At 41.5% G+C, this 27939-nt stretch overlaps 1 protein-coding gene across 3 annotated transcripts; it reads left to right on the top strand.

Annotated features, from left to right (window-relative positions):
• The first annotated feature begins 344 nt into the window (after positions 1 to 344).
• Positions 345 to 27939, top strand: AZIN1 (antizyme inhibitor 1). 3 transcript variants are annotated; one of them, XM_086741120.1, is made up of 12 exons: positions 346 to 716; positions 6466 to 6603; positions 14696 to 14893; positions 16728 to 16901; positions 17183 to 17355; positions 20913 to 21047; positions 22810 to 22891; positions 24254 to 24328; positions 25420 to 25585; positions 26148 to 26266; positions 26440 to 26654; positions 27270 to 27939. In XM_086741120.1, exons 3-12 carry the CDS (start codon positions 14792 to 14794, stop codon positions 27376 to 27378), a joined length of 1350 nt encoding a protein of 449 aa, XP_086597246.1. In that variant the 5' UTR covers positions 346 to 716; positions 6466 to 6603; positions 14696 to 14791; the 3' UTR covers positions 27379 to 27939. The 3 variants fall into 3 exon arrangements, with proteins under 3 accessions (XP_086597247.1, XP_086597246.1, XP_086597248.1); XM_086741121.1 differs by lacking the exon at positions 24254 to 24328 and having other exon boundaries at positions 345 to 716; XM_086741122.1 differs by lacking the exons at positions 346 to 716; positions 6466 to 6603 and adding an exon at positions 15607 to 15777 and having other exon boundaries at positions 14709 to 14893.

Raw genomic sequence — 27939 nt, 5'->3', positions numbered from 1 at the left:
CACCCGTAGATGAGCCCGACGCGATCCCTGCCCTCTGTCAGCAACGACCCCGGCCCCTCCTGCAGCACCCGCGGTGCCGGCCAGGGAGGGCGGCCCGCCAGGGACACCGGCCTCCCGCGGAGCCCGGCCCCAGCCCCGCCCCGTCCGCACCTGCGCCCGGCCCCGGCAGCAGTGCAGAGGCCACCGCGCCGCCTCCATTTTGGGCGGCGGGGCCCGGGTCGGCGGTGCCAGTACCGGTGTCCTCCTGCCCGCCGGCGGCGCTCGGCGCATGCCCGCCCGCCGCCTCTCGCGCCCCGGCCCGCCGCCGGGGGGGGTGGTGGTGTCGGTGGCGGCAGCGGCGCCTCCCGCCCCGCGGTGCGGTGACGCGTGGCGCCGGTCCCTCCCCGCCCGCACCGCCCTATAAGAGCGCTGCCGGCAGCGGCCCCTTCTCCTCGCCTTTCCGCTCGCCTCGCCGCCCGGTGGCCGCGCTCCTGCCTCCGCCCCGAGCTGCCGCAGCCCCGCGCCCCCGGCCCGCTCCGGCTCTGTCTCTCTCTGCCTGCGCCCTCTCGTCCCAGCGCTGCGCTGCGCTTCCCCCGCCGGTCGCCCCCGCAGCCTATGGCCCTGGAAGGCGCCACTGCCGCCGCCTGTATTTCTGCTGTAGGTTCCCACATCCCTCTTTAAAAATTCCGCCTAAAAAGAGAAGACGATTTACCAAATCTTTCGGGCCGTTATCTCACGTGAGTACCGGTGCCGGGGGTCCCGGCGACCTCGGCCTCCCCGCCGGGCCGGGGCTCCCGCCGTGGCGGAGGCGGCGGACGGGAGGGAGGGAGGCGGTGACGCCCACCCTGAGCCCGGGGGCGTCCCTTGACACCGGCGGCGGGAGGGAGTGGAGGGAGCGCCCCGGGGCCTGGGGCTCAGGGAGGGGCAGGCCCTTGTTCCCCCCAGTGTAAGGGAGGGAACGGGGGAGCGGTGGCCGTGGCATCCGGGAAGGGCGCCCGGCGGGCAGCACCGCTGCCGTGGCGGTGCCGGGCGGGGAAGGGGATGAGGCTGGTTCCTCTGGCAGCCCGTTCTCCGTTCGCCTGGCGGCGTGGGGCGAGACCGGCTGCCGCCGGCGGCGGCAGATGGAGAGCGGCGGGATGACTCAGAGCTGAGGCTCCCCGGCGCGCAGCGAGGCGCCGGACGTTGCGGGGCCGCCGCCCGGGGAGCGGGCGAGAGGGAGCCGGAGACCCCCGCACCCCGGAGGGCGGCGGTGGCGGCGGCGGGCGGAGGGGGTCAGCGGCCGCCGTGCTAACATGGCGGACAGCCCTGCGTGTGAGAGGCGGCGAGGCGGGAGGGGGAGGCCGGGGACGGCGGCGAGGGCTGCGCCGGAGCCGCCGTTCCCCTTTCTCCCCCAACTCCGCGGGGTGCAGGAGGGCGGTGGGGCCGCAGCTCCGCAGGGAGCGGGAGTGGGGGCTCGGCGGCCGCCCTAACATGGCGGATTCCTGCGGAGGGGGGCTGCCTGGTGTCTTCCCCCTCAGCAGCCGGGGTAGTGCCCCGCGGCGGGAGACCCGTTCCCGCCGGGCCTTGGTACCTCTCCCAGTGTGCCCCTTCCTGGGGAGGGGGCGCGGGGTGTCCTCGCCCGGACCCCTCAGGGAGAGGGGCGCCCGGACCCTGGCGTGCATTCCCCTCGCCCTGTGGCAGCTGCCCGGGTTCGGGAGCCCTGACTCCCGTGCAGGTCTCGGCGGGTCCCTTTCCCTCTGGTGCACCGCACGCAGGAAGCCCCCCCTCAAGGCCGCGGGGAGCCGCTGTGTGAGGGGCTTTGAGGCCGGCGGGGTCGGAGAAGCCGGAGAAGTATTGGTGGCACGGCCGTGGCGTCTCTCCTCGCCTGCTTCTCAGGGGCCATGTTGTGTGCCTGTAGCCGTGGCTATCCATCCGGGCTCCCGCTGTCACGCTGCTCTTCCCCCCTCACCTGAGCTGTGCCTGTACAAGGCCTCACCCCGTACCCCTCGGCATGGTAGACTGGGGGGACACACCAAGGAGCAGGGCAGCAGGGCGAGCTGTCAGGGCACTGGACAAGTTGTAAGGGCATTGCACAAGCGACACTTCCCAGGACAAGCACTGGGATGACGGGGCAAATTGCCTTCACACAGAGGGGCCGAGGGTCCTGTGGGGCACAGAAAGCAGCACCCTTCCTTCATGTTCAGGAGTATCCTCTCTTTGCAAGGAGTGTTTGCTGGTCACCTCAAGGACGCATGTTTTCTCCCTCCGCTTTGGTCAGTCTGTTAGTGTAGCAGTAGCAGGTTTGGTGCTGCCAGTGCTTCTGGAAGTCTCTTGGTTGAGCCTCAGCCTCCTTGGCTTGTCTGCCTCCACCAGTAGTTGTGGTCCAGTTAGATACTGCTGTACTGGTGGCTTTCAGAAAGTATGGGGAAAAGAGGGTCTGGTCACTGCTCAGCTACCGGCTGTGTGCGTGTGTATAAAGTATGTGCACCTGGGTGTCAGGGTATCCCCAATGTGCCTGTGCTCACTGTGGTGCCGTTCCCTCTTTGGTGAGAGATCAGCAGAGGTGCCTGTTACTGGTTGTAGGGCAGCTGGAAGTATGGTGTGGGACTGGGGGGTTCATGTGTGTCGAAGGGAAATGGTGCAAATGCAGGAATGTGGGGCAGCTGGCATGGCTGAGGAGGATGCTGTTCTGGCTTATTGCTAGACAGTGCTGCAGGTCTTTTCCAGTTGCAGTCTGGGCTCGTTGAAAGCCCAGGAATATGCGTGTCTGTGCTGGGGAGCCCCCGTTTGTGGTGAAGAGGGAAGAAAGGCTCCAGAGAAGATTTAGGCTTTCTGAAGTGCGTCTCCTGCACTGCCAAATTCTGCACAGCTGACATGTGCCAGTAGGCAGGAGAAGTGCTGCGTTTCAGAACTCTGCAGCAGTCTCCAGTGACAGAGCAGGATTTGATTGTGTAGTCCCAGTCGAATGTAGCCGCCCTGAACAAAAACACTTTGTGGTGGCCAATAAAGCGGGTTAGACCTGCCCACCCTCCCAGACAGACCTGTGGCTGGGTGTCTTGTGTAGCAGTAGGGAGTGCTGCCCCTCTTCTGCCTCCACCTTGCCTGCTGGATTTTTGGCTGTGGGGATCCTGCACTTGCCTGCTATTCTTCCTTGGATAAATGTGGGAGGCAGTGGTGCTGGGGAGGGGGGTGAATAATGGTGATGGTAGGAGGGGTTTGTTCCAGTCTGGACTGGTCCAGTCTAGTTCTTTCCTTCCTGTCACCGTGTGAACAATGCTGCTGCCGCCGTGCCTGATGCTTGCCACACGGCAGCCCCCTCCCCATGTGCTTCAGGCTGCGGTGAGCTCCCCACAACCAGCCTGCCTGCTGCCCCCCCATCCCTCCCACTGGGCCTTGAGCCGCGGGGGAAGGTTGTTAAACCCCAGAAAACGAGGGGTCTCTACAAGACTTTGGGAGGGGGAAGGATGTTGTTTGGTGGTGGACTGCAATGGGAGTGTTCCTCCTGTGGGGACGGTTTTACTGGAAGCAAGAGGCAGACTTACTGCCTTTCAGCGCTGCAGCCTGCCCCCAGGCAAGCAGCCTGTGCCTCTTGGTGCTCCCTGTGCTGGAAGGCTGGTGCAGGTGTCTGTTTGCAGCAATGCTGGGCTGTATGGTCTGGAAATGATTCCATCTCTCCAATTAAAGGAGAGGCAGAGTGCTCTGGAAGGAAATTAAGACCGTCCCTTCCTGAAAGGGAGACTTAATTGTGTAATGGACTAATTTGGGTATAATGGTAAATTTCAGTTCAATATGCTGTTGATGTAGTGCAGGAGCAAGAGTGTGGTTGACGGGATAATTCCTCGGGGACCAGTGGTCCCTTCAGGACCTGGGGACTGCCAGGCCACAACACCCTGGCCCTGATCTGGAAGAGTCCTATTGTAACAGAAGAATAGCTGGAATTTTTTGTGGACCAGAGTAAATTTGGTGCCTCAGAGTCTGCCAGTCAGTGTAAATATGCGAGGTCATAGCATTGCTGGATTTTTCGGGTTTACTTCACAAATATTTTAGCTCGGGTCACTAAAGGATCTCTTTTCAGAAGTTGAGAGATGCAGTGGATTTTTATTCCTCCCTCCTGCCCCCCGAAGAAAATGAATCGGTGTCCAATTTTGTAGGCCTGTCCGCATCAGACAGCGTGAGGTGGCTGGTGAGCTGGGAAGGGCCTGGCCTCCGCTGGCCTGCTGGTGCTCATAAAGCTGCAGGGATGCAGTTGTTCTGGCAAAGCTGTCACTGTGGATGACTCGGGTGTTATTTGTTCTTCAGCTGAGTGGTACTGTTCAGGTATGAAGTACAGCGTTGCTGGTCAAGCTGCGGTGAAACTTGGGACACCTGCTAATAGAATACACTAACAGATGATATATGAATACATTCATATAGGTGTCACTTGAGTATTAATAGGCAAAAGCTGCCTTATCAATTATTTCTGCAGCTCAAAGCTCACTGTTTAGCAAAGAATGCTTTAAGACCCTTAAACAATGAATGCTTTGTTGTGGCTGATCACGTGCAGTTTTCCTAAAACTGGGCTTGTCCATATGGTTTATGGACATGTAATGCACTTCTGCTTAAAATGGTAGTCCAGTTCTGCTACAGTACAGCAAACTAACTCTTTGTGCTGGTTAAGGCAGAGTAAAAGTACCTTCCAAAAGGTTTGAAAGGCTCAAATTGTACTGTTTTCTTCTCCGAGTGTTTAATATTGCCAAACCTGCACAGAAGAGGGATGTCGGACTATTTTCTGTATGTTTGTGTAGACCCTTCAGATAAATAATTCTCATTTGAAAGAAATTCTGAAGGGCAATTAGAACTCAGCGCAGCTCAGAGTTTATTATTGCTACGGAAAATGATTGGTTTTTATTCCAGCTCCGTGGGAACTTTCACTGCGCACTTCCTTCTTGGGACATGTGAGAATATTTATTCGAACAGTACTGCAGGTGATATTTGTCTGAAGCGTGGCTCCTTAAGTTTTGCACTGAAGGTCATGCGCTCTCCCTAGGAGCACCTGTTTTTAATGACTTGTTTTGCTGGGAAGGTAAACTTAAATCACTGGAAAACTTGTGAGAGTTCTTGACTGTAATCAGGACAGCACTAGAAAATAGCAGAGCCGTTAGTTAATTTTATAAAAGGAAAGTGTTTCCAGCTTTTAAAACTGTTACATGCCTGCCGTGAGAACTAGATGTTACTGACTTCTTCCTTTAGTGGAAGAAAGGGATGAGATTAAAAACACTGCATATACATGAATTCTAGCTGGCAGAATTCCTTAATATCCCAACTAATTTTGAAGCATTGAGGCTTATTTTTAATATTATATGCTACTGAATGCTAATCAATACAGTAAAGCTGAAGATACTGCTCTGTGGAGTTGCTGTGAAACAGACTCAAGTTACGTTAACTCTGTTTGTAATTCAGTACTTTATAGAGTATACAAGTTTAGTTTTCTAATAGCAAGAATAAGTGGAAAAATACACTTCAGCAGTTTGCTTAACTGTCATGTGGTTGAAAAGATGATCATTTGGGTTAGGTGATTCCCAGAAGCCAGGTTTTATACTCAGCACATGTAGTATTACTTAAATAATGAGAGCAGCAAAGATTTATTTTACAATAGGTTGGCACATTCCATGTTTAATGCCGTAGACCACAATGAATTTGTAGAAACTTTGTTGTATGTTGAGTTTAGACATGACCAGTTCTGTACCATATTTAATTCCATGAAAATGACAGTTCCTCCTAGAAGGAATTGTTTCTCAGCAGGGCTGATTAATGTTTCTTTGACTGCTTTTTGTATTCATTGTGCTGTTTTGTGTGATTGTTTTACCTTCATTTGAGTAAGCTAGCCTTGTACTTTAAAATGCTGCTTTGGTGTTGTGTGTAATAGTATTTCGTCATTCCTGAAAGCAAACATAAGTTTATTTCTTCTTACTGTCTTGCTCATCTCTGGATTTGCCTATATGGTGTTCAATTTCACTATATAAAGCACTATTTTTCACCCACTTAGCTTTTTCACCCATATGTCGTGTTCATTTACAGCAGAGGAAGAAAGAACACAGCAAGGGAATTCTAAAATAGAAAGGAAGTGGGGAGGGGAAGAATCACAGTGGTTACAGGGTTAAAAACACTTCTAGGAATGTAGACCAATATTAAGGCGTTCTACCCTAAAGCAGGATCATCTAGAGCTCTTTGCTTGTAGTTTTGAAAATCTTCCAGTTCAGACTATGAAAGATAAGTACAAGCAAGCAGTTTCATGTGCCTAATTCATGTGTTTTAGCAGTGCTTCATCCATCTCACTTGATCTAGTTCAGAGTTTATGTTCACTCTTGAAAACTGGGCATTTTATGCAATTATAAACTTTCATGGTGGGGTGTTGCAAGCCTTCTTAAAAGCACTGTTGAAAAGTCATTTGTTACATGTTTATAAGATAAAGCTTTTTTTTTTTTTTCTGGCTATGAAATTTATTTTTGTATGCATTTTCTCCCTCAGGGCAAAATCTCTGATCAAGTTTACAACTATCCAGAGGGCTTAGGAGAAGTGCTTTATAGAGAACAGTTCGACTTCAACGCTGAGCCACCTTGGGAACCTAGCTGATGATAGTAGGGTTCCATCTCCTAACTTGTCCATGTAAGTATCTCTTCCTTCTCTTCATCTGTATGCAGGAGGATAAGCACTTCCAAAAATATAAACACCATGTATTGGCTTTTTGATAAGCAAGATAACTGTTTTGATGTAGATTATAAAAATTTGAAAATAGTGGTGTGCATATTATATGGGGCTTTCATTCAAGAGAGGACTATAATTTTTTTTACTAACCTAATAGTTTTCTTAACAGAGTTAGCTGATGAATTTCTGAGAGATTTAAACATGTGTGAGTAAACTTTGCAAATAGTTACTTTTCTGAATTATAGCTGTAGGCTGCAGAAATCCTAAAATAAAATGCTGTAACTTCAGTCTCTCAGTGGTAATCATGAAGTCATTAATTGGTGCTGCGTGACTGTTAACATCAAATCATGATTTGTTGAGTACTGTGTGATTTCTTACAGTATTTTATACTGAAATAGTTAAAACTTGCTATTGTAAACAGTAACTAATGCTGATCATGAAGGGTGTGCCTTCCCAAATGCCTATCTCTATTATTTGCTAATTACTATCCACTTCCACAAATAGTTGTAGTTGAGCTACAGTAGAATGTGGAATTCTATGTTGGGTGGAAATCATGTACCAATTATAAATGCCTTTGCATTTTTTAAGAGGCAAATAGTTATTAAAGAAAAACAAAACCCATGATGACTGAAAACAAATGAATGTGCGTAGCTGATCTTAAGGAGCACAGAAAACTCTGGAATGTGTGTGGTTATCCTGTTCTGTTAACATAAAACAATAGCTTTATGTGGTTTCAACAATAGCCTTAAATGAATTTGTAATATCTGAGTTAAGCTGATTTTGTACAGTATTACTTTTTTCCTGTCTAGCTGAAGGCATTTTTGTTTGGCTTAGTACCTATAAGTTACATAATGCTTTTTAACGTAGAAGTTGAGAATGGTTAAGTGCATCTAGCTGAGCTAGATACTTTTTAAATACCACAAAGAGTCCAAATGCCAGTTGTGTTGGTATGCCTACAAATAAGGTACTTAATGTAGAGGATTCTGTTATTTGGAAATACTGCAGTAAGGGAGGCACCCGGTGAGCCTGATTTATCATGATTTCTGGCTTTATCTTCAGAATTTAAATTCTTCTTGTTTTTCTTTGAAAATTACTTAATTAACTGCATATATCTGACTCTGTAGATGACTGCTCTATTCCAGTGAATACAGTTAACACTGAAAATTCTCTGAATATCACTGTTATTTTGTAGGTGTCACGTGATTTTTACAAGCAAAATATCTGAGAAAATTCCCTTGTTCAATTTCTGAGTTTTCGTTCACTCTTATATGTGGGTAAAATGCTTGCATGACGTTTTGCACTTCAACAGGAATAAAGTAAAGTAGTAAAAAGATAGGTAAGGCAGAAGAATTGCTAGGAGGGAAGCAGTGAGTAACGTATAAAATCTCAAGGTACTATAAATGCATTTTAGTTTCTAAAACTGTTCTGAAGGAATTTTGGCTTAGAAGTTTTTCTCTTTGAGGTGGCTGTTCTGGTACGTTCATTGAGAGTATTCTTTCTCTAACTGGTAGACTGATGTGCTGTGGCAAATAGTCCAAGGTATAGCTTGTTGTAGAATGTAAATGCCACTGAATTTGCTGCATTTGTAGCTGAATGTTCAGATTATCTGTGTGTTTATTGTGATCTTGGATCTGTTATGTGTTCAGTAATAATATACTGTACACAAATGTAAGTAGTTCAGTATTGAATGTAGTGGTGATGTAGGTAGCGGTAGTCTGCAACTGTTTGCCGGTAAATCTATACCTGTTTTGGTATGCTGAAGCACAGGTAATTTCCTCAAACACAGCTAAGATGTAAGTTAGCCAGCTAATTGGTAGTTTGAGTCTTGTTCAACTTGCAGAGTGATTTAATGGGAAAAAGGTCAACTGAGCTTTTAAATAAAATTATGTTCCAGTGGAACTCAAATACGCATGTTTTATCTGAAGGTGTACTTAAATTCCTATTAAACTTGCTTCCTTTTTAGAATTCTCTCCCTCCTACTTTTGTCCTTGTGTTACACTGGCCAAGAAAGTCCTTAAGATTTAGTTCTGTCTTGCTCTTCAAGCCCTTGACTTCCCAAGCAGTCTGGCAATTGCCATGAAGTCTTGCTTCTTTTAAAATCTGTTCTAGTTATTGCCATCTCTGATTGGAAACTGAGGGGAATTAGCGATGGAAATAAGATCTATTAACAAGCCCTGTTTACACCAAGCAGAAGCAGTAGTTAGGTAGATTGACTAGCCTTTAAAGCTCTCTTGACTTTGTCTAAATGGGACTGATTTGCAATTGGGGAACAGGAGGACTTGGACTTTGGGGGGCGATGGGGAGGCCAAATACTAATACTGGCTAAGGAAGTAAGAGGATAGGATAGGGAAGTAACAGCTTGCATTGTCATGAAAGAGAAGTGCTGATATGGTACCACAGAAGTATACATGCACTTACAAGAGTACTTGCTTTGATAGCGTATTGTCTTTGAATAATATATTCAAACTTCAAGAAAACAGAAGGAGGTTCTTGAAAGCATGGTTCCTGTAGGAGATGTCAGATGGGGCACTATCTGTTAGTATCTACTCTCTTTGCTTGCTTACTTCAGCAGAGATGCTCTTGTTAGGATGCTCACTTAACTGTGTGGAATACTGCTGAGAGAATGGTAGGATGCAACTAACCTTGTACTAGCAGCTTGTACAGGTACTCTGCTATGACCCTCGGTGGATTTGTGCTGAGAGGCAACTTGAATAATGCAAAATACCCACTGCCATTGTAAGTAGAGACACCTGCTTCAGCACGTCCATCAGTTGGTTAGTGGCTGCATGTGAAATGGCATCTTGGAATTTTTCTTTTTAAAGATACTCCCATTATAAATAAGCATTTCCTGCACTGAAAACAGAGGATTCATGTTTCTGCTTTTCTAGTATACCTGTACCACAATGTTAGTGACTAAATGCTTCTACTTTTTTGATCTATTACCCCTGAGGAACCACTGTTGTAAGGAATTTGAGATGAATGTATTTTACCTCTTTATGATTTCTGCATCAGTATAATTGTTAATCTCATAAATATTTATTTTGCTTAATCAGACATGTAGTTGAAAGACAGCATTGAAACCCCGTTGCGTTTGCGGAGACTTTGTTCTTTGCAGAGGAAGTTTTTAATGAAAGAAGCAAACCTTCAGGTTGTTGGTTTTCTTTTTTTTTTTTTCCCAGGCAAAACAATACGTAGTTCTGACAACATAAACAAAAAAAAATTGAAAATTATGTATTTGTTATGGATGCTTCTGTATGACAAGCATGTGTTTAGTTAGTCACTTTTCAGAGCATTTTAATTTTTTTTTATTCCAGGTGTCTACACTAATTGTAGTGTTTAAATATGTAAACTTTAAGATAAAAGTTCTTCATCTGGGAAGTCATTGTGTTAAACCCTAAAGAGCCTGAGGATGTAACGCTTACTTCAAAGAAAGCAATTGCATGCCTGTGTAGAAGTCTCATACCACTTGACAGCTTTTGTTTGCCCAAAATTATATGTCCTGGAGCATTGTGCAGACCAACATTTCAGGTGGTAAAATGGGTGGTGTTATCACAGTAAGTCTGTCAAATCATGACTTGCAGCAAGTCAGCGCTTCCAGCAAGGACTAAACTGAGTACTGTAATGATTTCTGACTCATCTTACAGACATAGAAGTTGTCTTAAAGCCAGGCTCTCTATTTCCTTCTGCCTGTATTCATTTGATATTTAACAAATTTTGTAATTTATTCTCCTCCCTCCTCAGGAGTGGGGCCAGTCAGAACAGAGTAAGGTTGTAGCACGATCCCAGGTCCTACTGCAGGTATTAACCCCTTAAATAAACGTTTCTCAAGTATGCACAGTTTTGTGGTGTTGCTGTAGCAGTCCTGTTAGGAATTTCAGTTTTCTTTGTAGAATGTTCTTCCTATCTTGTTCTCAACAAGCCTGTAAAGATGGAATTTCTTCCAGAGCAGGAGAAACTGGGAGAGGAGAGGAGAGGAATGGACGTGACTATGAGGACAGAAGTTGGTAGGCTGATGATAGCTTTTTTACTAGATGAGTTTTGCTAAATGAAAAAGCTTAAATGTCACGTACATGCTTAGGAAAAGCATTTGCTGTCTAGCAGCCTGAGAGGTTATACTACGTTTTTTATGGTTTGTTGCAAGCTATTTTATTTACAAAGTCTTTACTAGCATGGATTGGTTTTCCTCCCTGCTTCTTGACCATAAGATGCTTTTGAATGAATGAACTACAAGAGGCAATGTCTATTTTAAGAATTGCCTTCATCAAAGCTAACAAAAAGCTCTTGCTGCCTGATTAATCCTTGCTGTTGTTCAAAGTTGATGTGGTCAATTAGTTCAGTAAAACATAAATATCTTTACCATTTTTTTTTTAATGGAGCAGCCTGCTGGTCAGAAACTAACACATTTATTTTTGCTCTCAAGCATGTATTTTTCTTAGTCTTTGATATTAGGACTTGACTTTGACTTAATCTGCCTACTTAGTAGATCACTGTTCTCTTTGTTGTTGGTTTTGGGGAGTTAGGGGTAAAGAGGCCTTCTCTTTTGTTTTACTTAAACCAGTTCTCCCTGATCTCCCAAAAGTAAAAGGACAGCTTTTGGAGGGAAGTGTTCTTCTACACCATCTCTGTCTGAAAGCTATAGACACTGCAATAATAAACTATGAAAAAAAACTTTTTCTTTTAAGAATATTACAAAATTAGCTTCAATCCATTCCCATGTAACTCAGATGAATACCACATCAAGACTTGAAGAAAAAAATGCTAGCTGTTTAAACCAAGGTTCTTCATTTCCACTATGAGGCACCAGCAGTTAGCCTGCAGAGTGTGTATGGATTGTGAGTCTAAAATCTGTTCAGTGCTGTGATGAGTTCCACTGGGTGTGCTGAGACCTCCCAGCAGGGTAGAGCAGGGGTGTGCACTCCTTCAGTGGAAGGGACTCTTAACCATATGCATGATTTAGAGTCTAGGAAGTGGCTTGTAGTATGGAGAAAACAAACAAACAAACAAAAAAAAAACTACACCAAAACTTTAAAATCTAGCTAAGTAGTACCCTTGTATATACAGTAAAACCATAAAATGTTTTGGCTTTTTAACAAATTTGTACAATATATCAGGGAGCTGTGAGCTTACAATGAGAAACACATACTTTGTCCAACTTGAATAAACAATAAAAAGAAGCTCGGATATGAAACTTCTGCCAGCCCAGTCACTTCTCGCATGCATTCTGTTGCAGTTACTTAGGGTATTTACTGTTGACTGTGAGTGGGAAGGGGGAAAGAGGAACTGGTATCATGGAAGCTCATCCTGTACAGAGTTACTGTGTTAAAATGTTGATACCGAGTTTTGTTGGTATTTTTTTTTTCCTGAAGTCATAGGACAGATTTGATGTATCCTAAAATATGCTACAGATTTAGATGTAGCACAAAACATATTTGAAATTTGACATTTTTTCTTTTAACACCCCTCTGTCACAAAAGGATTCAAAACCTTGTTTTTGAATGGTTAACAGATCTGCTACATTTGAATAATCTGCTTAGAATGGAAATCACTTTACTCTTGCATGTGTTCACCATGGTTGTTTACTTATTCCTCTCTTTGGGTATTATTTTTCTTGCAAGAAGACAACAAAAGAGGTACTATTGTAGAAAAAAAGTTTAATGTGTTTATTACACAGCCAGCAAGTTCCTGAGGATGCATAAATACTTTAAAACTTGGTTAAGCATTAGGCTGTTTAAGTCATAGTATGAAGAAATTATGCTAAAAAGTAAACTCTGCTGTTAACTTTTTTCTTGTTTTGATCTTCATTTTTTGACTATTCCAGAACTATAGCAAACTATCAGTAAAATGCTGATGCCAGATTTTCTTTCTAGGGGTGGGGGGTGGAACCCAAACAATTTTTTAGTACTCTGCTCCTGGAAATCATGGATGTTTTATGGAGGTGAACGTTTTGAGGACTTTGTGCTAATCAGCTGGCAAATCAAGGATGCTGATGAAGTACCTGTTCAGAGGGTGACAGTAGCTATGTAAACATGACTGGCGTTCGTGCTTGTTTCACTGATTCTAAGTCAAACTTAGTTCACAAGCTTATTGTCTTTTTTTTTTGTGTGATTTTTTTTTTCTTTTTTTTAAAAGAAGTTTTGGCTAATACTCACAAACATCTTCAGTCAGTCACATCTAAGTTTATCCTGGTTATAATAGTGTCTACCACCTAGTCTTTGTTTTTGTAATTGTAATTTACTTAAATCCTTACCTCAGTGTGATAATTGTCTTGCTTTTTCATGATTGCTTTGGATCTTCAGGATTCACTTAAATAAGCATATGGGTTACTGTACTTGTGAGACAGGTATGTTCTCCCCCAGCGTACTTGTCTTTGTCATTCAGCCTCTGAATAACTGAAAATTCTTGCTGGCACAGAATTAAATTCACCTAGCAGTAAATACTTCTCTTAAGAAACATAGGTGGCGTACTTGAGTTATGCAGAAAGCATACAAAACTGTTGGCTCTTTTCCCTGCTATTGGGTGTAATGACTCTTGGGTGTAATTGCTGTTTAATTATCTTAGTTTTAACTTGAGCTAAAGTAACTTTGTTCATATTAATGATGTTAACCAACCTTATGTTGCAGGTTGTGGAGTTTTGGGGTTTTTTTTGACTGTAGGGAGGTGGTGAAAGAGGCATGAGACACAGTTAATAATACCATGGCCTTGTGACCATTTGAAGCCAAAATTATGTTCTTAGCTTTTAGAGTCTTGCTAAAGTGTGTTTTATGTTCTGGTTTCTGTCAGCACTTTTAATCGGAAAAATAATTTTGTTATTTTAAAGCCAAGTACAGGTGGCTTTAGAAAACAACCATCTCCCTCTTTTTTTTTTTTTTTTTTTTTTTTTAGAAAAAAACAAGCAAAAAAAACCAAACAAAAAAAACCCCCAACTATTATGTAACTTCTCTTGAGATTTTAAAAAGTCTTGGATGCTCATGTAAAGGAGGAATCCAGTTAGCTGGCTGGTTTTGATCAGTCTTGTGTTAGTCATAAAGATGACAGTTGAAACAAAAGAAAATCTGGTCAGTCAGTTGCTGTAAACTAATAAACTGCTTTTAAACAAGACCTACAACTCTAATAGAATGTAAACTGCAGATTGTAATCATCAAGCAGGACTGGTTAAGGTATATAATCAGCTGTTGGTAGTTTTCTGCTGTCTACTGATTTTTATTTGAGACTGACTATTTAATCCATATTCTAAGACTGTGTATATTTAACCATGTTTTCTGTCTTTGCACTTTGTTGATTCAGGTTGTCTTTTGGAAAACTGCTTATAAACAACATCTAATTTGTGTGAAGGTTTGAGGATAAACAAGATGCAAATAAAGCTAGACTATAACTGTTACGTTCTCTTAATACCAGTTTCACTTACTGAGACTAATTGTTGTTTTTTAAAACTACTTCTAGCTCATGGCTTTTTTTGTTAACCTTTATGGAAGTGAAGATTTTTAAGCATTGTAGGTAATCTTCTGAACAGAACAACAAAACAGATGTCTAGTAAATACAATGTGTGAAGGCAATGGTTATAAATTAGCCTCTAAAGAAAAACCAGTATGTTAACACAAATATGTGAATCTAATGAATATCAATGCTACCATTTAGTCAATAAACTATAGGTTTTCTTTAACAAATTCAGAAATGTTGTTGTACAGACAGTCTTCCAGTTGTATACTTGAATACTAATCTCGCTTCAGATGCTATACTTAAGAATAGCTGTGCTGAGGTGTTTGTACAAAGTATGCCACGCTAGCAGTATTTTCATAGTTTGCATAAGCTCAACACAGATCAGTGTGCATACGGTCTGGGATGCTTCTCAAGACCAGCCTTGCATCCGTGGTTTCTTACTCCTCTTCGAGTTAGTATAACATTTAAGGATGCGACTTATATTTTATTCTTGAGTTCAGTAGAATTGCACTGTCATCCCTGGCAAACGGAGGGGATGTATGTTACTAATTTTTACGTAGTAGCATAGCATGCGTTGTGCCTCTTTTCCCATTGATTTATGGTTTTTTTTGTACAGTTTGTTGCATAATTTAAGGACCCGGATATAAGGCTTGGAAGCCCATCCCTTGTGTTTCTTGGTTTATGACTGTCGGCTTTGTGGAATACGGCTGAGATGAAAGGATTTCTTGAGGATGCAAATTACTCCATTGGCCTGTTGGATGAAGGAGCAACTCTTGCAGATGTTATTGACAACTGTATTTATGAACATACTCATGTAAGTTTTTTATAAGCTTTCCAAATCTTTTGGTTTTGTTCTCTTAAGTCTTCAAACTAGGTCTAAGTATTTAGCACTGATGAGCTGACAGCAACAGAGGGACAGTTGACTAAAACTCACCTTTTAAAGTAGTTTTCTCTTCTAATTCTACTTCTTTGCTGTTTGTTTGCTCAATTCTGTTGGGGAAACTTGGGCAGCAATCATTACCTCCCTCAGTGTGGCTAGCAGGAAAGTAGTCTGGCTGATGTAATTAAATACAGATTCCCATCTCTTTTTTTTCAAGAGGCTTTTGTAATCAAGGGGGTTTAGACCAGGAACCTGGAATTGGGCAAGTAGATACTGCTGAGTTTAAAAGTTGTGGGTTTTTTTCTCTCTCTCCCTAAAATTGTGCCCAAGTTTAGACAAATATGTATGCTGAGGCAGTTTAAAGCCATGTTTAAAGATTCTGCAGTCAATCACAGTTGTATGGTTATACGTATTCCTGTTACCCTTCTCTCCATTGGAAACACAGGTGTGAGCGTAAACAATGAAGTTTCATTAAGCAAATACTGTATCCTTAATATGCTATTGTTCACTTTTCTCTCGGTTTAGCAGAACTAATGTTCAAATGCAAGTGCCCAAGTATAGTACAGCAAATAGCTAAATCCCATGGCCTTCTGAACTCAGGTGTAGGATTCCCAAATCCTGATTCCTAATATTCTTTTTCTGTCTAGCAAATAAATAGGTAAACTACTGGCAACATGTCATGTCTCCAACCACTGGCTGGCTCACAGAGGATAGCTGCCTCCTGCTGCTTTCATTTACTCCTTTAGCTCAAGGGGTAGAGGCCTGTGCCATGGATCTAAAGCTCCAGATCCCATTCCTGCTGGTGACCCGTACAGGGGGTCAGTATGCTTCCACCCGATGGAATTTCTATTTGTGTTTTTTAAACAGAAATGAAGACATTGTATACAATAAGCCACAACGTAGTTTCATATCTGTGAAAGTCAAGTGCTAGAATTAACATTTGATGTACAGTCTTAATTCAGATAAGTCATATATTTTGTGATGGTCTTTAATTGATATATAGTAGGCTGTCCATTTACAGGAATTTTACTGAGTGCACATTGTAAGCAAATACAGAATCATCTGTTTGGATTTCAATCCACTACATCCACATCATGACTTCACATTGAGAAGGACTGTGGTAACAGATGCACAAGGGGACTGTTAACTGTCTGTGCACTTTCTTGAAGATTATGTACTTGACTCTGCAACCTGAGTTTAGTTCTTCAAATTCTATTTGAATGCTGTGCTTCACAGGCTGTGGAGAACAGTCTCAAACTTGTCTTCCTGCATTGAAAATTTGTTTGATAGCATTTTAATTAAGTGAACTATTAGCTAGATGTTAAAATAATGGTAGTGCATTGATTTTATTCCTTTTATAATATCTATAAATTATGTTGAGACTGTGGAAGCTTTTGTCCCAGTGGATTTTTTTTCCTCCAAAAAGCTGCAGACTTCTGAAAATACAAAGTCGGAAGAGATTTGTAACCTACTATGTATTTTTAGATAAAATCAACATTTGGCATTTAAGTATTAACTCCTGTTCAGGAATCTCAGAATATTGTCTAAATAGCATTCATAATATCTCTGAAGTGGTAGGTATCCCTTTGATATTATTTTAACTACTTCAAATTGCTAGGTGAAAGTAAACAAGCAGTTGTTCAAGGTCAAACCTAAAAGTTAATAGCAGGATGAAAAAATGTATATAATTCTGTTTCATGGGTTATTTATGTTTTGACAGCAAACTCAGAATTTCAAACACTTTATTTTCCTCATTTTCCTTTTTTAGACTGGAAAAAGAGCATTTTATGTTGGTGATCTTGGAAAGCTTGTAAAGAAGAACATACAGTGGCAGAATGTGATGGCACCAGTAAAACCATTTTATCCTGTAAGATGCAATTCTACTCCAGGTGTACTCGAAATTTTGGGAAACCTTGGCGTTGGATTTGCATGTTCCAGTAAAGTAAGTTTTTGTTTCCTATGTGTCTGTGTGCCTTATTTTCTTCCATCTGTCTGCTGTTTTAAAATCAGCTTTTTGGTATTGAGTGCCATGGTTATATAATTACATTGTGAACTCCGATGTAAGTGGCTTTGGCACATCTATACTTCTACCCTAGCAGCAGTGGGTAGTTTTCTCTTTAATATATTTGACTGCTTAGTCCAGTACTAGAGCACATCTAATAAAAGTTCAATAAAGACAGTACACTGGGCTGTGTCAAACTCTGGTGTGCTCCTGTTTTTCAGTCTGAAATGGCATTGGTACAAGACCTGGGCATTTCCCCTGAAAACATAATATATACAAATCCTTGCAAGCAAGCTTCTCAGATAAAGTATGCAGCGAAAGCTGGAATAAATATCATGATTTGTGACAATGACATTGAGCTGAAGAAAATTGCACGTAACCATCCAAATGCTAAGTAAGTGTCAAAATTCTGATTTTTTTTTTTTTGCTTTTTATGTGCTGGAAATTTAATTTTGCCTGTGTTCTGGGTTGTCTGAGTTGCAAGCAACGTACATGGCTTTTAATACAGTTCGCTTGTATCTATTTTTTTCTCTGTCTCTTTTGAAGGTAGCTTTTTTGCAACTTTTTCCCTACTGGGTCTCAGCTTCCTAATACAATAGTAAGGCCCTTGTTTTGGGAGAAAGGTTGCGTTTTGATTTCATAGGGCAATCTTCATGTAAAGGTTTCAGTGATTAAACTTCAGAAGTTTGTCACCTTGTCATCTGCAAATACATCTTCCTTCTGCTCTGTTGTGGCTTCAGTGTTTTCTTTCAGGAGTGTTCTGTTTGGATTATTAGTGGCTCCAGCTGAAGTAAGGGCTGAGACTACCAGCAGATGAGCATGTGCTTTGGGTCCCATCTAGGGTTTGGGCATGCTCTTCAGGTCTATTAAGTATGCCTACAGGTATTTCCCCACTATTGAAAGTGAGAAATTTGATTCCAGTTCTGTTTTTTAGTCACTTCAGCATTGACCCAGATACTTTCTGTAGAGAGGTGATCAAAGCTGATATTCTGGTTGTTAAATACAAGAATTTGATTGCTGCCAATGTATTGTAGTCTCTTTTGGACTGATAGCTACTCACGTCATTGAGCGTCACATTCTTTACATATGAATACTTTGGCTGTCGGCCATACCTTCAAGAAACTTGGAGTCGGAGCCTAAGTGAATGTTACAGTGCTTTCCAGTGATTAACAAGGTATAGCTAGCTTCCCACAAGTGTCAGCAGAGCACACTAAGAAACTGAATTCCTGACATCCTTTGCACAGCCCTTGGTTCTAGACAGTCCTTATTAAAGTGTTTGTCTTCCCCAAAACTCTGGCCGTAGTTGTAGAATTGTGAAGATTCTACCAAGTTCAGTATGTGGACACTCCACTCATCCCATGCGGTTATTCTTGTTACCTGTTTTGGGTTTGGTTTTTTTAAGATAACCGTAAGAGTTAATATTGCTGTTAGTAGTGATTACACTTTATGCTCTTGGAAGCCTGTCAGTACTTTGCATACTGGAGAGTACTTCCTGTGCAAAGACTATCTGTGACAAATAATTCTGTGTGTAAAATGCTGGCCTTGACACGCTCCATGCGTTTGAAAGCCTTAGCAATGCTAAAGCTGTCTCTTACGTCATCAGTGTTTTACCAGTTATCACTGGTGCTCTTGGACTCAAGGAAATGAATCAACATAAAAACTAACAAAACACGAACAGCCTCTTGTAGAAGATGTTGTCTATGGGAACATACACAGCAAGATAAGTTAGGTTGCAGATTTTTCTTGAGACAGAAATTATGAAGTGGGGAGACAGAATGAAGGAATCTCATGAGCCAGAGAAAAACAACATAAACTCTTCACATCTTTGCAAGGGTCCCGTAGTCTAATATTTGAAAAAGCTCCTGTTTACCAAGGACAAGAAACTCACTTTCTTTGAAAAAAGTGCATTTTGCCATCTGAATTTTCTAGAAACCTGATCTCTAGCTCTCGTACTGGGTAGAGATTTATTTGCTTGTTTTATTGGGAATCTCTTATTCAGGTCATTAAAACTTCAATGCTGAAGTGACAACTGAGTTTTCTTCTTTCTCTTCCTTGGCATAGTTTAAAAAAGTCAAAGCCTTTATATAGCCTTGTTCTTCCTATGTGTGGTTGTTATAGCTAGGTTGTCTTTCGGTAGATGACGCTAACTACACTTTGGCTGAGAAAATCCTTCTTAGAAAGTTGTAATTCTCCTCATTTTCTGAAAGCTCTTATAACTTTCTGCACTACACTCAGTAATGGGTGGGTCTCTTTATATAATTTGTTTCTGCCTTTGGAAGTTGTTAGCAACTTGAAAGACAAAAGAAGAAATGTCAGAGAGGCGTACTTAGTCTTTTACTGCTAAGGTTGCTGATGTCCTAAGAGCTCCAATATAGTCATAGTATCAATGCTTCCTTAAAAATACATGAAAATTATTCTCTAGCCCTGCCCTAACTGGCTGAAACCCAGGAGGAAGAATCCTACGAGGTTTCTAGAAATCAGAATTACACTTTTGCAGTGGTTTGCACTAGACAAACACGTTGACTCACTTATAATGCTGCCATAACAACTCATCAATAAAATTTAACATTGGATATCTTTAAGAAATGGTTTTGTCTAGTCTTAATGTGAGGTTATAAGCCATAGTATTATAGACTTGAATTTTTAAAAATATTTTAAAGGGTTTAACTTTTGACAACTGACAACTTTTGTTATATCTAGCACTTTTCCCAAATTGTTTACAAAATATTGTTTGACTACAGATTTCTTGAACAGAATTGTCTGCTAGTGGAGAAATGAGAGGCTAGTCAGTTTCTCAAGATTAAGTGGTATAAATTAATGAGGATTGCTGGGCAACCTGTGTGAGAACTTAAGAGTTTTGGTTTTTTTTCTCTTAACAAAATGCGTTTTAAACACATCATGGCATATCTGGAAAGGACTTTTAGAAGACAGGTTAGCTGTTAAGCCAACATCTATTTTGTAGTGGCTAGGCTAAGTTTTGCTTGTTGCATGTCTTGAAAAAAAAAAAAACTATTTCACTTTGGGTGTGGAGCTTCTAGCATTTGTTTATGCTCTCCATCTTGGTTAACTGTAACATGCTCTGTGCAGTCTGTGTGTGTCATGACACAACTTCTGTTCAGTTTACCACATGGCTAATTGATTTCTATTATGGGGTGGAGGAGGAGGAAACTTGTGACTTTTATTGGTCAGCAGTTTAAACTTGTGAGTTTTGGGGATATACATCTAGAAGTTTTGATGTCAACATGCCTTTGCCACTGTAGTGTTATTTCAATGTAGGAAACTGTCAATGCTGGCACTGCAGTTTGCCAGACCTACCCAGAATGAGGTTTTGACCAGAGGGAGGAAGCTGCATAATACTGTAAGAGGTGATACTCACTGCCTCCCAGCTCCTCAAGTCCCCTGGAAGAAGGGGCAGGGAATGGACTGACACCCCCACCCCATCCCCAATCCATGTGCTCACCAGGAGGGGAGGTGGAGGGATGTGGCCAGGGTGTTCTTTCAGGTTTCATGTGTCAGCCTGGCGTCTTCCAGATGCTGAGTTTAACCAAATCTGATACATGACTGACTGAAGGGCAGTCTCCATGCTCTCCTCTTGGTTAGAAAGGAGGACTGAGATGGGAAAAGTGTATTGCAGTCTTAATGAGGTATTCTTCCTCATAAAACTGTTAGCAGGTAACATTCTCTTTTATTACAGCACTCAACAGACTCTTGCTGCTACAAAAGAGTCTTAGTTGCTGCATTTCGAAATCCCTTGACCTTGCTGGCTCATGTTTTAGCCCCTAATTGCTAGTTTTTTCTCTGTACAGGATTGTTTTTACTAGGTTCACTTGACTCATCCATCGATGGAGCTGGAGTACTGACAACATAATCAACACACTTCTGACAGTCTTCAGGCTTCACATGTGCTGATGATGTAAACCAACTGCCCCAATCATCTTCCCCTTCTCTTAGGCTCTTACTGCACATTGCCACAGAAGACATTACTGCTGATGAGGAGGTGAATATGAAGTTTGGCACCACCCTGAAGAACTGTAGGCACCTCATGGAATGTGCTAAGGAGTTGGGAGTCCAAATAGTTGGTGTTAAGTGAGTAACTTTATTGTTCTCTGCTGCCCGAGCAAATGTTTGTATGATGTACTGAAGACATAGAATACAAAAAAAAAGTATCCCCCCTTTGGCACTATTTTACAGGGGTTTAAAAAAAAAAAACAACACAGCTTTTGGATCCTGAGTTTCCGCTTGCAAGCAAAGCGCTAATATACAAGCAAAAACTAGTATGAGACAAAGTAAATATTACAGACATCAAAGCAATTTGAAATAGAGTGTCAAAAATCCTTCTGTCAGCATAAAAGCAAAGTTTAGAAGCCTCTCCTGTTTTCTAGCTGTACTCTTGAACTTTCATGGTAACTTCACTTGTAGTCTTTATCGCTGGAAAAATACAACACAAGTGCTAGTGTAGTGTGGGATAGCTTGTACAGACTTTGAAGATGAACATGGGCTTGGATATGTTACACTTTGATTATATCAAGACAAAATACTCAAATAAATTTGGGGTTTTTTTTGAGTTGCAGATAGCAGGAATGAATCCTAGTGTTCTGAGAACTTCCAGATGATCTCTGGTATTTTAATTGGAGTTTGACACAAAGATTTCACTATATGGAGGAAAAATGCATGCACAAGTCTTTGCTTTGTCTACCTTCAGATACTGGTGTATCACATGCTCATGACTGTTTCAAGAAAGCAACTAAACAAATAAAAGAATGGGTCATCAAGACAGGAAAAAGTATTTAAAATGGAAGCTAGATTTTGAGGATTTAAACCACAGCTCTTTTGATATAAATCTGATGTTAAATTAAAGCCTAAACATATTATAATCATTACAAATTACAAATGTATTAAAAATTAAATTACATTACTGAGAAAATGTACCTCTCTTACATAATGTCTAACTTCAACAAAAATCACACTGCTTTTGAGCATTCTCTTTATAAAAAAGTTTAAAAAAATCCACATCTGGATTCATGAAAGTAAGTTTAAAAAATTGACCTTTGCCTGGCATTCCTTAAAGGAGTAGACTTGGAGTAGAGAGTGTCATGGCTCAGATGGCTGTGGATATGGTCTGTCCAGAACCAGCAGAACATACTAGTCTTTAGGAAGCTGTTCATGAGGATGTAGGTGCTTGTTTGAGCACCTCAGTTACTACCAGTATTATGGCACTACTTAAACCTTTTGGACAAGGAACTAGAGGGGATTCGGGAGCTTGTGGGAGGCATCAGTACTTCTCTGCTTCTGATGACCTGCCTGTTCGGTCTTGCTATGAAACTGGGACCTGGCCTGGGGTGAAGAGGCTTCAGGAGAGGGCGTCAGTGGGATACAATACTCCCCCTCTCCCAAATGTTGGAGAGAGTAGATAGTGTGCACAGTACAGCCTTAGCTTTGGGAAGAAAACTGGGTGGCCCAGGAGACAGGGTACGGCAATACAAAGCAGGGTAAAAGAGGGGAGACTGTACAGGTACTATGTTAGCACTGGCTAACTGAAGAACAAATTTTAACCACTTTCATAGTGAAGACTGAAAGGTTCAGTAAACCTGTTGTTATTTCTGAAAGATGAGAATATTGTAGAGCATTTTTAGCATTAAGAGCAAGACGGGCCCCAAGTACAAATCCAATGGAACGGAAGGCAGTAATCTTCTGAGCTTATTCTTTGCACAGTTACTGTATTATAATGCATGCTTGTCTTCGGCCACTTGAGAATGAATTGCTTCCACTGCTCTTTTAGATGGTGAAACCGTTTGCTTGGTCTGAAAGCTGCACTGTTGAGTGTATTAACTGTATTTTTTTCTTTCAGGTTTCATGTGTCAGGCTCTTGCAAGGAACTGCAAATGTACATTCATGCTATATCTGATGCTCGGTGTGTGTTTGACATGGCTGTAAGTAAATACATACACACTTGCAATTGCTACAGTAGGGGATCCATTCTATTCTAATCATACTAACGAGCCAGCTACATCACTTCCAAAATATATCCATGTAGGAAATGGAACTTCCAGTAAGGGACTAAATACTCCATTATGAGATGTGTGGTAGAGGTAAAACAAACTGTATAATCCTGACTGTGGACAAAGGGTAACAAATACTGTCCACTGACAGGCAGTAGCTTTGTGTAGTATTTTCAAATAAAAAAGTTTCCTGTTTTGGTAAAGGCTTGTTGAAATTCAGATGTCAGTCCTGCACAGAGATAACTGAAACGGTACAGTTACATTAAAATATTAAGCATTTGGATGCTGGTATTTATTGTGATATAACCACTAATTTGGTGCATGTGATCTCAGAGATGATTAAGCATCACAAGAAATCATATCACAGAATCGCTTGTGTTGGAAGGGACCTTAAAGATATCTAGTTCCAGCCCCGCTGCCCTGGGCAGGGACACCTTCCACTAGACCAGGTTGCTTAAAGCCCCATCCAACCTGGCCTTGAGCACTTCCAGGGATGGGGCATCCACAACTTCTCTGCGTAACCTGTTGCAGTGCCTCACCACCCTCACAGTGAAGCATGTCTTCCTTTTATCTCATCTAAATTTACCCTCTTCCAGTTTAAACCACTACCCCTTGCATATAAAGGTGTTATATTGTGGGGCTGGGAGGAATACCCAAATCTGGATTAAGGAATGGATTTGTTGAATGTTTCAGATGACTCTTTTGAGTCTTAGATGTTCTGTGTGTATTTCCCATATTGCAAAATTAAAAAATCTTTTCTCTGAACATCTGTCTTCCTATAAATGGGAAGCTTGTAAACTAAATAGAGAAGACTGCAAGTCTTTACTCTTCTTACTGCAGTTAGTGTGTTTTGTGGGACTGGTAATGTGTGGATGGCAACAGAACTGAAGTTCTTGCTGATCTTTCTGTAAATTCATTGTAGCAATCTTGCCGTGTAAGCTCTATCCAAATAACTTGCATTACACATATTTGTAAATTCCTAAAACTTTTGTCAGAATACACAACCCTGTTCAGCAAATATTGTTGGAATATAATAAATGCCACAGATGGGCAGTTGATGTTGCTGTGGGACTTCTAGTTGAGAATTATGAAACCAGCCTCTATTGACATCCCAATGCTATTACTACTAGGTTTAATGGAGCTGTACTTTTACGATGCTGTTACTACCTCACCAGACGTACTCTGCTAAATATGCTCAAAAGTACATAGAAAACCACAACAGTAAGGAGCAACAAAAAAATATTTTTACAATTACAGTTGTCCATGTACTTACATTCTGCCTATGCATTTTAGGAAGAATTTGGCTTTAAGATGAACATGTTGGATATTGGTGGGGGCTTCACAGGTTCAGAACTTCAGCTGGAAGAGGTATGCAATGTATTGGAAGTTGAAACTCTAGTTTTGATTTAGGAAGTTGAAAGGGTTAACCTTCAAACTGCAGCTAACATTGATAGCTGAAACCTAGTCTAAATTCCATGTTAGATTGTAATTCATAAGATACCAATAATGGGTTTTATATTCTTTATCATGGGTAGTGTAATTAATCCTTGGAGTTGGTGATTCATCCCATCCTGTTCATATGGGATGAATGCTAACTTAAGCATTTCACAGATTTAAAGTACTATCCTAAGCCATCTTAACAGTAGTAATTCAATTTTTTTTTGGCAGTTGACTGTTGTTGTCCAACTGGTTACTCTGTTGCATGGTTGGGCCAGGATTGCTTAGCCTGCTTTGGATCACAAACCATACTGCTACTGTATGAAGTTTCTGGTACTTTGCTTTAGAACTGAAGACTAAAGGTCTTACTTTTAGCTTTGCTTTGGCTAGCCTTTGGACTAAATGTCACCTCTAGTATGCGGTGACACATAAAACAGAATAACCTCTTCACACTGTTATGTTGTCTTAAAGACAAACTTCTTGAATGTAGGATAGTGAAAGTGATTCAGTGAAAAGTTACTAACAGCCATCAGGGTTTTTCTTTCTTGATTCTAACTGTTCTGTTACTTGTCGAAAATACTTGTTAATCTTCAAATATCTGACTTAAGATTTGAGCATTGATGTTAAATAATTCATTATGTTTCTTATACAACAGTATTCAGAACTGATCACAAAAAGGTCCTTTCCTTGTTCTTCTGGATTCATATGTAATTTTACTGATCTGTTGTGCTAGACAAACTCTGAAATCACTTGCATAGTCTTGAGTGTACCACAACTAGAACTTTGGCTGGGAGGGGGACTGTGTAGTACTTGGAATCATGGTACTCAATCTTCTGTGTTTAGCAGAATGCCCTACTTTCTTAAACACTTGAGTAAATTTTGGACTGCTGGTAAGAGCACTTCTCAGCAAGAGGAAGCTTTTGGTGTACTTACTAGAACTGTTGCTGACTGAAAGGGTGTGTGTGTATCTGATGTACGCAAGCTGAGTTTCATTGGTCTTGCCTCTGACTTCAATTTCCTAGGTTAATCATGTCATCAGGCCATTGCTGGATGTCTACTTTCCTAAGGAATCTGGTGTTAATGTGATTGCAGAGCCTGGATGTTACTATGTGTCATCTGCATTTACACTAGCAGTTAACATCATTGCAAAGAAGACCGTTGAGTATGACAAACTTCTTCCTTCTGGAGGTAAGGGTCATATTTTTTTCACATGTTATAAATCAGTACAGATAACTGCCCACTTCTTTTAGTCAGGAGGACTAGTTTGCCTCAGCATATATCTAATACATTCCTTTATGCTTGCATTGTAATCTGCCTTTTGGGTTCTGATTACATGTTATTGGTCTCTCTCTTTCTCTGTTACATTTATGTGGCACTTGTTTCCGTACTAGGTTTGACTTCTCAATGGTTAAACCTATATTGAGTGCTTTACAGAAGGTGTACTAGAAGGTTCTGTATTAAAAGAACATAGAAAAAAGTGTAATAGAGCTAGCTGCTTCTCTGCTAAAGTAGAAACTTGATTTATATTAACTGTGATTATTACTGTAAGTATTAATTTTATTAAGGCTCGCACTTTATGTTACAACTGAATTTATAATCTGGTCTCATACAGATTACCCTGCTCGTAATTCTCCCATTCCAGTATATATGGAACCCCCTTGTCAGGAGAAAGCAGTTGACTTAAGTTAGATTGCAAAAGGACTACTTATGACAAAAAATGCATGCAAGACAACTTCTTTTTTACTTCCAGTGGAGCAAACCAGGAATGATGATGAACCAGTATTTACATACTACATAAACGATGGTGTTTATGGTTCTTTTGCAAGTAAATTGTCTAAGAAACTGAATACTATCCCAGAGGTTCACAAGGTGAGTCCGTCTATATTCTTCAGAGATAGTTCTTATTATCCTTATGTTTTTATATATTTAACACTTCATAAGTATATAATTATATATAATTTATAAAATTATCCTTATGTATTTTTGAAAAATGTCATCTTTAATAAACTAAAACCTGAATTACCTGGATCATTTCCATGTAGAAATACAAGGAAGATGAGCCTCTGTTTGCAAGCAGCCTTTGGGGTCCATCCTGTGATGAGCTTGATCAAATTGTGGAAAACTGTCTTCTCCCGGAGTTGAGCGTTGGAGATTGGCTGATCTTTGATAATATGGGTTCTGGTACCTTAGGCGTCCAGTCTACCTTTAATGACTATCAGAGGCCACTGATTTACTACATGATGTCTTTCAGTGACTGGTAAGAAAAAGTCTCTTGACAGTGACAAGATTGTTTTCACTTTCTTCAAAAGTGTACACTTACAGCCAAATATGATTTATTTGATGACAAATAGAGGAATATGCAGCTGAGCACAAGTGTGCCTTTTTAGTCTGAATTTTTACTATCCTGTATGGCTTTGCTAAGACTAAATTGAGCTGTGATAAAATGCCTGCTTTACTTTAGGGTGGACAAAGGAAAGCAAAATACCCACTGTGGACTTCAGTTGTTGCTGAGTAATAGCCTTTTACTGCTTGCCATCAGCTGTTGGGGTTTCCCAACGCTAGTAACTGCAAGTTGCGTACAATGTTAGTGCCATCACTGTGGGCAGGAAGGGCAGTAACGCTGCTGTGGTCATGGTGGGAGTTGGGTAGCCTGTTCTGGTGCAGAAGCAGCCAGGGCTCCGCTTCTGCCAGTGGAGAGTCACAGCCTTTCTGTGTCTGCCCTGCGCTTGCATAGCTGCTTGTCCCTTCTGCTGAGACTGGGGCCCACCTATCCAGGGGCAGCAGACTTCAAATGCTGTATTCAAGGCTGGCTTCTGATGTGAAATTGTACATGAAAACACCTTATTACAACTCTCATCCTTTCCTGCTGCAGGGATGAGATGCAAGATGCTGGAATTGCTTCAGACACATTGATGAAGAACTTCTTTGTGCCTTCTTGCATTCAGCTGAGCCCAGAAGACCGCTTTTCCACTGCAGCTTAAACAGGCATTAACGCTTCATTTAGACCTGCAGTTGCAAGTCTGTAGTTTGTCTGGTCAACATTCCAATGTGGAAGAAATGGAACAATCTTAAATTCAATTCATTCTCTTCAGAACTTGAAAAAATAGTAATAACTAATGGGGACCAGGCAAAACAAGCTACAGCTACAATTTGTGGGGGGGTGGGAGGGTTAGATAATGGTGTCCAAATTTAAAATCAAGTTCATTCAACCCCTGAGCGTTTAAATATGCAACAAAATGGATGACTTAGTGGAGATGGAAACCCATCACTTGGGTTCTTCAACAGTTTACATACAAGTACACAGTTTTTATACTAAGGATTCCTGTTAGAAAAGTCTTGTAAAGTTATTGTCTTTCGCCCAGATATATCAAATGTCAGTGGGAGACCAGTGTGACTTCATTAGGTGTTTAGTGTATTTAGAATGTGTAAATTTGTGCTTTGAACTGTAGTTTAATAAATGTAAAATTGCATCATAGTATTTGTTGTATTTGACCCTTGATGTATCCCTTGTACGATTGCAATAAAACTTTGTGTAGATTTTA

The sequence above is a fragment of the Chlamydotis macqueenii genome, chromosome 2, assembly GCF_036417535.1.
Source record: "Chlamydotis macqueenii isolate bChlMac1 chromosome 2, bChlMac1.mat, whole genome shotgun sequence".
NCBI classification, from domain to species: domain Eukaryota; kingdom Metazoa; phylum Chordata; class Aves; order Otidiformes; family Otididae; genus Chlamydotis; species Chlamydotis macqueenii.
Note: the sequence above shows the minus strand (reverse complement) of the source record. Positions and strands in the feature narration are given on the sequence as shown.

Bases quoted from the DNA above. Each gene is read 5' to 3' on its own strand.
- AZIN1 (XM_086741120.1), top strand. From the start codon at position 14,792: ATGAAAGGATTTCTTGAGGATGCAAATTACTCCATTGGCCTGTTGGAT. The intron at 16,902-17,182 runs GTAAGTTTTTGT...CCTGTTTTTCAG, and splicing joins GATTTGCATGTTCCAGTAAA to TCTGAAATGGCATTGGTACA. The intron at 17,356-20,912 runs GTAAGTGTCAAA...CCCTTCTCTTAG, and splicing joins CGTAACCATCCAAATGCTAA to GCTCTTACTGCACATTGCCA.